Source organism: Callorhinus ursinus, unplaced genomic scaffold (genome assembly GCF_003265705.2).
Source record: "Callorhinus ursinus isolate GAN/ISIS: 27379988/994484 unplaced genomic scaffold, GSC_fseal_2.0 scaffold9, whole genome shotgun sequence".
Classification (NCBI taxonomy): Eukaryota; Metazoa; Chordata; class Mammalia; order Carnivora; family Otariidae; genus Callorhinus; species Callorhinus ursinus.
The window spans coordinates 48,329,792-48,339,604 of NW_027397071.1; the positions used below are offsets into that span (position 1 = coordinate 48,329,792).

At 43.1% G+C, this 9,813-nt stretch overlaps 1 protein-coding gene across 7 annotated transcripts in view; it reads right to left on the minus strand.

Annotated features, from left to right (window-relative positions):
• Positions 1-676: 676 nt before the first annotated feature.
• The window catches only part of AK4 (adenylate kinase 4), a 117,935-nt gene continuing 108,798 nt past the window's right edge, over positions 677-9,813 (minus strand). For all 7 annotated transcript variants that reach the window (XM_025871775.2, XM_073896599.1, XM_073896596.1 and 4 more), the window contains 2 exons: positions 7,933-8,051; positions 677-6,415 (listed from right to left, as the gene is read on the minus strand). In XM_025871775.2, coding sequence (XP_025727560.1) covers positions 6,301-6,415; positions 7,933-8,051 — 234 coding nt within the window. In that variant the 3' untranslated portion in view covers positions 677-6,300. The remainder of the gene's footprint in view (positions 6,416-7,932; positions 8,052-9,813) is intronic.

Below are 9,813 nucleotides of genomic sequence, written 5' to 3' on the forward strand. Positions count from 1 at the left end.
TTGCCATCATATCCAGTTCGCCTTCCCGGGGCATGGAAGCCTGTGGAACACATTCCTCGGGCTCCTATGCCAGGTGGCTTTTGAACCCAGCTGGTGGGAAGCCTTTGCAGGAGACAGGAGAATGTGAGGTTGGGAGAAGCCAAGGCATCCTCCACACCCCCCAGTTGCAGGGAGTCTTCTGCAGAAGCTCTATTTCCTCCATGACTCCAGCTCCCACTAGCCAGGCCTGTGGACTTTTCTGTTTCTGCTGAGTGGCCCTGGACACTATGACCTTGAACTTACATACTCTGATCTGGTCTCCTGATCTGCAAAAATAGAGAGAGAATCAACTCACATTGCTCTGTTGTTTCAAGAACAAAACTAAAGAATGTTTATGAAAATATGTAAAGAATAAAGTGCTAGACAAATAAGGTGCTTGAGTATACACAATGTGAGGCAACATGGTGTTGCAGAAAAGAAAATGAGACTGAGGATCAGAATGCTTATGTTCATGATCTTGCTCTGCCACCAACTGTCACCTCATCCAGGCGACACTGTGTTTTCTATTCTCTTCATCTGCAAATTGGAGATAACAGTTGATAATGAAGTGGTTGCAGAATGGCATAAATGAGAAGATCTATGAAGACGTATACTCTCAAGTGTAAAAAGCTACACAAATGTTAAATTAATTCACTAGTTATAAGCAGAAAAAAAACCTTTATTTCTACCAAATTAAAAAGTAGGAATCAATCTTCAAGCAAGATAATCAAAATAGTCAATAACACAATTAACAGTTAGGAGAGCATGTACAGATTAGACTACAGGTCTAGATACTTTGAATTAAGCACATACACCCAAATCAAGAGGGCTGACAACTTTCGCACTGAGGAGAAGCAATGACTCATCGTAAACACACAACTTCTGGGAAACTGGAGCTGACACTTCACAGGACAGTAAACTGAAGTGACAAGTTGTCATTGGCTTAGAGAACAGATTTGAGCTTAAGAGGAGTCACAGTGAAATGCCATTGTAATGCAACAATTTCCCGAGATCTGTTCATCTCAAAAACAGGAATATATAAAAATCAGTAGTACAAATTCTCATAAAACTAGAAAAGCCCTCTAAGCCCTAACACCTTGAAGCTTACATAAACACTGAGGTTTTTTTCTCCCCTTTACTCTTCTCTAAATTAAATACAAAACAGTTTGTTTTTATTTAGTACATTTCTGACTTTACAGCCAAAGCTTCAGAACGAAGAAAGGTTTCATGAAATGCAATTAGACACACGCCAACCCCCAGGAGAATCTCAAGGTGCGCTGCTCCTTGGCAAAGTTTTAAACAGGAAACCTTTATTTCCACAGAATGATGCTGTTTCCTGGAATAGTCTAATTATTACCAGGAAGGAATGCATACCCATCCCATTCAAGGGTTCTCATCCTTTTGGAGGTGTTTACCATCTCTTCCTCTCTCCCTACCTCTCTCTCCCCCACACACAGACCTACATAGACACACACACTGATCAAATCTGGGGGGGGGGATTCCCTGAAGCACACAGATAATGGCATTTATTTTGGCAAGACTTGTGCAATTTGTTAAAAGACAGGTGTGGCGTGTATGAACAACTGTAATTATAGTGTGTCTCAACAGATGCAGGAAGCAGATTTTTCGTCATAGTTGAAATATGGCCTCATGGTTTCCCCACATCTGGGTCTTGCACACTTTTCATCTAGAAACCAAACTGGATCAGTTATAGGTGGAAAGGGATGGTAACTTATGACCAGACCACACTCCTGTTTTTAAAAAAAGTCTCCATTGCTAGGTTCTTCTTTTGAGACACTAAGTAAGACAAGGGAGTTACTAAAAATGCAGGGGAACTGAAAAGAAAGCAATTCAAACCAAGAACATGACTTGGCCTTACGAATTGCGTCTTTGGCAAAATTCACCGCAGCAAGAAAAAATACTTTTAAATAAAAGGTAATAAATGAAATTCATCAGGTAGATACGAATGTCTCCCGAGATCCTGCAACCCAGCAGAGTGCGGATGAGATGTATGCCCTCTGCATATACAGTGTGCAACTACCACCAGGACCCAATGAGCGCTCATTTCTTGCCTCAGCACCAGAGCGCCAAAAGCAAAGATTCCAGGTACAAATAACACTGTTTTACCCATTAATTAGAATGGGGAGCTCAAAGGAGAAAAGGGTACACAAAAGGCCCCTCTGAATTTCCTGATTCATCGCTATAGGTACATGAAAACACAAGTCTAAGTAAATAGGATGACTTCAGTTTTTACACAAAGAGGCAGGATAACTGAAATACCTGTTTTGTAGGGTAATTGTTGAGGATTTAATTAGACAATGCATATAACGTGCTTAGCATGAAGTACTAATCAACAATAACTACTAAGAATGCCTATGTCTTCACACATTTGGAAATTTGCAGTCTTTATGATTTATGCCAGACCTCCAGCAGAGGCTGATAAGCTGTTTATGCAAGCTAAACAGCTAAAGTCAAATACTGAAATCAGTTGACAGTGAACTGAATTTTCTAAAAGTCTATTTATGATCGTGCACAGGCATCCTTCCATCTACAACTATCCTGTCTCAACATTTTAAGTGGTGGGAGAAGCCACAGCAGTACCTCCTGCCAAGAATCCCCCTCACCCATGGCGCTTACCTTTTTCCTTCCCTACCAAAGAGAGGAGCACAGCCTGGGTAAGGCTGAGCTCATATGAGCGTGGCCGCTGGCGGGTGGCAGGGAGGGCCCCTAGGGAAGGCAGGAAGCCAGTCTCCCCTGGTTATTGCCAGAATCGTGCACGCCAAGCAGAGCCAGCACAGCAGATGGTAGGCAAAGGTGTGAATTTGGCATTCAGCATCAGGTTGGTGGGTCATGTGACATAGGGAAGATGGTACAAAAATCAAGGGCTGCCCTGTGTTAGCGGCTCAGCCACCTCTGTTCCCCTGCCGGCACTTCAGGCAGTAACAGTTTATTATCAGGGCCTTACTTGGGGGTGCGAGTAAGGGAGTGATTTGTTCTGGTATCAGGGAAAGTGAGTAGCATCTGGAGAGCTCTCAGCAGCCCAGGTCTACAGAGAGCAGGACAGCTGGGGGTGGCTCAACGGTAAAGGTCCCTTCCGGGGTACACCACCATGGACACCAAAAGGGTAGGTGAGGAACACGAACCTGACTCCTCCACAGATTAGCTTGGACCCAAGCCAAGCCTATTTCAACAGCCGTTCATAAAAATGAGTAGTTATAAAAGATCAAGGGCTCAGACCTTCCTCTAGCAGCTCCCTTTGCTTCAGCAAATGGAAAAAAAAAGGAACAGTCCCATACAGAGCTGAATGTCACTTTTGCTACTTTTGATATGAGGCCACTAGCAAAATCAAGCAGGCTCAGTACCGTGGGTTGGGTGGGATAGGGCACAGTAAACATCCAGGAGCCAACTCAGGCTTCAGAGTCGGGGAAGCCTGTGTGTGAGTCCTAGCTGCTCTAGTCATCGGCAGCAAGAGCCCAGGCAAGATGCTTCACATCTCTGACCCTTGCCTTCTTCATGCCTATCTCAAAGGACGCTTGAAAGATTAAATGTTTGCAAATGTCCTAAAACTGCACCTAGCACCGAAAAGGCCTTCAATAAATGGTACTTATTTTATGTCTGCCTTAGTGTTAAGAGGATATTAAACATGGCAATGTTTCCAAATTCTAAAGTTAAGTGGGAAGCCTGTTCAGATCATGGAAAGCAAAATGAATTCACAACTGACTACAATCACAGGCTATGATGACAGGTAGGAATCTGAGAGACACCCAGACTACTTTCTTTGCGTAACTCTGAAGGAACCGTAGGGTGGCAGTAGAAGGAAAACCAAGGAAAGATGTCCCCTTTGCTTTTGTCAAAATATTTGCAAGAGGATGTAATTTTTTACAAAATTATTGGAGGAATAACTAGAGAGCCTGTTGAAGAAAATGAGAAATAGACTTTTTAGGCCACTAAGCATGAAATAAGTATCATCTTTCAAAGATCATGGAAAAGGTGTTTGTCTTTTTTTGGTCTCACCAAGCACAGGACCCTCAATTGCTGTGCTGCCTCAGAAACAGCAAATGCCACTGACACACTGAGGGGCTCCAATGCTGACTAGAACTATCTATTTTTCTGGAAGAGAGGAGGGAAGGATGGAGGACTAGAGCATGGCATCAGGGACCAGCCATTTCCCATTTCCCATTTCCCACATCTCTCTCGAAAACTCCAAAGGGAGTCTGTTAAACAAAAAGGGAATAAAGGAATAGCTAAGAAGATGTGTCTGCTTCTAGAAGGGCGCACACTTTCCTTTCTTGAATTATCCACATAATAACCGTAACTCTCTACTTTTCCTAGTGTGTGGAAACGGTCTCCATGGCAGTACTAGTCTACATTGTGCAGTTTTCCTCATTTCAGACTTGTTTTCTCTATACCTGGTTCCCCCCGATACCTGAGCCTTACCCACACGTCTTTTCACCCCAATCCCACCAAATGGCATTCACACATGGATCTTCTAAAGCACTTAGAAGTCTGTATCATGCACTGATGTGTCACAGACCTGAACTGGGCATTTCCACTGCATAAACCTAAAAAGTAACACAGTGAGGTGATTTAGAGAATGAGGAGGAGACCAGTCTATGTTTCCACTAAGATAGTCAAAGAATACTCACATGAAGGAATAGAGGGAGAGGAACTGGCAAGAGTGGGGCAGTATTTGTAAGGAAGATGCAATCATTACCATACAGAACACATGCGCCAGGGAACAGACTAGAGATTTGCTGGGACATCTTCAGAAAATAAATAACATGTCGCAACACAAGTGGCGTGCTGAAATAGGCTTTTTTTTCTTCTTCTCCAGTATGAAGAGCTAGACAGAAGTCACTTCCAGGAATAGCAAAGGACCTTCTTTAGGGACAACCACGATGCATGAAGAGGGGTATTTCTTTTTAAGGCAACAAGAATAAATTTCATTGCCCTTCCCAGAGAAGAGCAAAAATTACATTAGGTGGCCACCAAGTCTGGAAACCAGGCAAATCTTTAATAAATGGTTTACTGTACATTACAAAGAATGACAAAATTGTATTATCTATATTTCTAGACTTAATGGCCACCCCAGAGAATGCATCTTTGGAATAGAAAAAAAGTTTTAAGAATTTGTTTTCCCATAATCATAAAGCTGTCATACTCAGTCTGGGCACAGCTGGTACAACATTTTCCTCAACCCACAGGCTCCAGTCCCTCTATCAACTATTTATAATATGCTTGGGTCACTCATAGGAGAAAAACACTGTCAGCATCAATATTTAGCAGCATTTCAAAATACATTTTTTTGTCTTGAATAAAAAGCTAAACTATATTTTAGTGCAGTAATTTCATATGGTCTTATGACTTCTATACACAAGATATGATCCTTTAACATTTATGTAGGTAAGTATCTCCCATTTTTTTGGAGACTCCCTAAGACTTTGAGGATTTTTTCACAATAAAAGAAAAGGGCAGTGTCAGCCCATGAAGAGTCAGCCCAGCAGCGTAAGAAGACCCTCTGCAGAGCCCAGTTCCTGGTGCAGGAAGCGATTTGACAGCCTCCCCTTGCTCTCAGTTCTTAGAAAGGGATCTGAGAGGGATCAAAGCAGTAACTATTGTATTACTTCATAGCCTAGGGAGGGAGAAAACAGATGTAAAAAAAGTACAGTCTAATAAAAACAGTGGAAGCCAAATCCGTTCATTCCAGGATGTCTGCAAAGGAGAGATTCTATGGAGCATGGATGCAGAAAAGGTTATCACTCCTAACACAAAAAAGAAATTGTGGACAGTCACTCACAGCGAGAGAAGCAACCACAAAGAGCAACTGGCTTCAATCGCATGGTCACCAGGAAGGGCACATACCAGAGAACTTGGGGAAAGGCCTCCCGGTGCTCTGATTCAACAGCCTTCAGGGGACGGAGGGGACCAGACACCAACACTGTCACATGTGAAAATGCTACTATGGCAACAACATGACGGTCAGCAATCAGCTAGAGTTTGGGTTAGACGCCGTTCAAAGTCCAGCCTGTACTTGTTTTTCTTGGGAAGGGCTTGAGACATGCAGAGGCATCTTAGACAGGTGTAGGTGACCCTCCTTGTGAAAGGCAGAGAGGAGCCTCTTCAGGAATGCTTTCTACTCATTCGTTTTCATTTCAGTTCACCATTTAAACTAGAAAAGATGCTGCAAGCTATCCCCACTAGCTTCTAACTTGGACACGGCACCAAAATACTACACATACAACTGAATGAACGACATTTTCCTGGTTCTTCCACTGGGCAGGCTCAGTATGCTTCTTTGGACTGAATAGGCGTGATCTTGTTCGAGAAAAGCGTGTAAACATAGGGCCAGATTTTGTTAGTCTCTGTCCCAGAAAATTGGTGAAGCACTCCTCGGCTCCTGAAAAACAAAATCCAACACATGAAGGCATTTTAGGCTTCCTTTTAACATGCTATTAGGGCGAGGGAAGATCCTAGGTATAAAACAAGCACAATCTCGTGGTCTATCACACACACTGCTAAGTGCCGACACCCACACTGGGTGTACCTAAATAAGACCGACATGCTTGTCACGATGCCACCTCTTCTTCTCCTGTTTAAAACATATCAAAGAGGGGCGCCTGGGTGGCTCAGTCAGTTAAGCGTCTGCCCTCAGCTCAGGTCATGATCCAGGAGTCCTGGGATCGAGCCCCGCACTCGGCTCCCTGCTCAATGAGGAGCCTGCTTCTCCCTCTCCCTCTGCTCTCCCCCAGTGTTTGTGCTCTCGCTCTCGCTCTCTCTCAAATATATAAAATCTTTAAAAAGCTAAAAAATAAAACATATCAAATAACATTATATGGACAATCCCAAATCTACCTCAGTATACACTTTCAAAAAATAAATCACTGACAAACTTTGGTACCATAAAATCCATATTACTTACAACAGATCATGAAACACAGGATATATCATAATGACATGATCAGGAACTTCTAATCTAAAGGGCTGCTAAATTGGGTGCTAAAAGGTCAGAAATTGATTCCAGCAGTGGCTGTTAGACAGCTGTCCTGAATGCAGTCTGCAAATGGGTTTTATTCAGTGTGCATGCTGTTAAGAATGTTATTTGTTGGGGCACCTGGGTGGCTCAGTCGTTAAGCGTCCGCCCAGGATCCTGGGATCGAGCCCTGCATCAGGCTCCCTGCTCAGTGGGAAGCCTGCTTCTCCCTCTTCCATTCCCCCTGCTTGTGTTCCCTCTCTCGCTGTCAATTAAATAAATAAAATTAAAAAAAAAAAAGAACGTTATTTGTTGCCAATATAAAAATTGGGATTTTTTTCCCCCCACTCACAGACAGCCAGATTTCTGCTTCTCTTGAAAAGCAGGGATCACTGGCCACTCTGGGCCTGAGTGCCCCCGTGGAAATAACTGGCTGGAGCAACACAGAAGCTGTCACTCAACTGCCCAGATGAACACATCCCCCACCAGGTTTGACACTCATTTCCAACAGCTGCCTGGCTCCCGAAGCCATCTGTAGCTTATAGTTTTCACTCTTTTTGGTTAAATTCCCTCTAGACATATCTAGGTGAAAGGTCCCTTCTAATCTATCCAAAGGAGATATTTATATGTGGGAGTGTCAAAATACAAACCATTATTTCAGCTCCTTGAAAAGAAAGATGAAAATAACCCTAGACATACTTTTACAACCAGACAGAGAAGATCAGGTTTTGGTCCTTGTATTACAAGAATTTCAGCATAAAAGAACTGGACTCTATCTCCCACGTACAACCCCAGCATTTCACCTGACTCTCAGGGAGGTACTGGGCCTTTAGGGTTTGTCTAGCTTAAAGAAACACAATTCCACCTCAGCCTGATATCCTTCCCACTGGAAGCCACATGGTTCTAACTGACCATCTGCCATGAAAACGGTAAAGCACACTCACTTGTATAATTCAATGACTGGCTTTGCCACATCCTTGTACTGTCTTAGCCTGGCAGCCACGGCTTCGGGTTTATCATCCTCCTGCTGGACTAACGGTTCACCCGTGATGTCATCGATCCCCTACAAATACCAGAGAAACCAATTAATATGGCCAACACCTGAGCCATTCCAAAGATTAGAAACTTTCCTGTGCAAAATCCGTGTATTCACCTTGGACTCCCACCGAATGATCAATTAGGCCTGAGTGACAATGGTAACAGTGAAAGTAATTGAAAAAGAAATAACACTCCTAACAGTCATGTTAGCCTTATTTCGTGAGAGCTGACATGGAATCCTTATTAAATTCTCAGATCTTTCCAAACACGTTTCAGTGCTATTGAGAAATGATACTTTCAATTTACAGTTTAAAACTCCATGCTGCCTCCCACAACAACAAACAACCTTTAGACAATGACACTCTGGTCCTCTATAAACATTCCTAAAACTGCCCTGCTTTCTAAAGTTTGAGTTGTTAATACGGAAAATAAATATGTCTAGGGGTGCCCGGGTGACTCAGTCGGTTAAGCATCCGACTCTTGATTTTGGCTCAGGTCATGATCTTAGGGTTGTGAGATGGAGCCCCACATCAGGCCCCATGCTCGGTGGGGAGTCTGCTTCAGATTCTCTCTCTCCCTCTGCTCCTCCCCCTGCTTGCATGTTTTCTTTCTCTAAAATAAATGAACAAAATCTTAAAAAAAAAAAAAAAAAAAAAGAAAAGAAAATGTCTCAAAGAACCAACTGGTTTTCCTTAGGAGAACACTGATCTAGGAGAAGGTATCTCGGTCCTGCCTTTGCTAGCTTTCAAATTCTTTCCTGAGATTTAATCTTACTCAGGTTATTTTCCTAGATCACATAATGACTTACTTAAAGGTAGATTAAAATAGGCATGGATTATATGCCTATGACAATCAGGAACAAACATTCTGAGAACTAAAAAATGGCAATTTAGAAAACCTGATTTTTGATGTATTTTAACTTCCTTGGGAAACATACCTACTTACAAATAGCAACAGGGACATGAGGATCTTGCCTCCCATGTCCATGGCTATTACCTGCCAGGGGAGAGAGTCACAAGGAATAAGTCTGTCAAAAGGCAGGCTAGAGCAGAACCGAGGCTCAGGCAACTCAACTGGATAATCAGAAACCAGCTATAAATTTGAAACACACTAAAATTCCGTTATAGCTCAGGGCCTTGGGTCCATAACCTGCACTTATGATTTATTGGTGAGCCCCATAATCATCACATGTGTATCCCATGGTTGTTAACCTGACACAACAGGTGAGACGGGGGTGGGAGACGGCTGTACATCACCTTTATTCTCTTCTCCTTTATTTTACTTAGAGCTGCAAAGCTCAGAAGTCATTTCCAGGACCTCAGAGCACCAATAAATATAACAACTGCTTCTACAAGGAAGAGAGTGATGCTAGGGTGACAGCATTCCTCCTTCTGGGAGAGCTTGGCCACAGTGGCCACAGAAAGGTGGCCCAGACTAGCACCTTCCCTGCTGTCTTTGGAGGCAGCACTGTAACTGTGGGTGTTCGTTTAGGGTACCCAGTCTTTGGAAAGCAACTCAGTGTTAAACGTTCTCCAACTTTATGAGAATCTTTGCTTCAGCAGGCCTAGGCAAAGCTAAAATGTGAAGCATCCGTGTTGGACATCAGGGCATATGCAGAATCCTCTTTTCCTCTCCAACCATTTTTTTTCCCTTATACCAGTTTCTTGAGAGGGAAAGGAGGAAGGGATTCCAGAATTACATTTTAAAAAGAAGACTTTGGGGCGCATCAAGCATCGCCGAGTTTAACCGAGTCGGTTAACCGAGTCGTTTAACCGAGTCGGTTAACC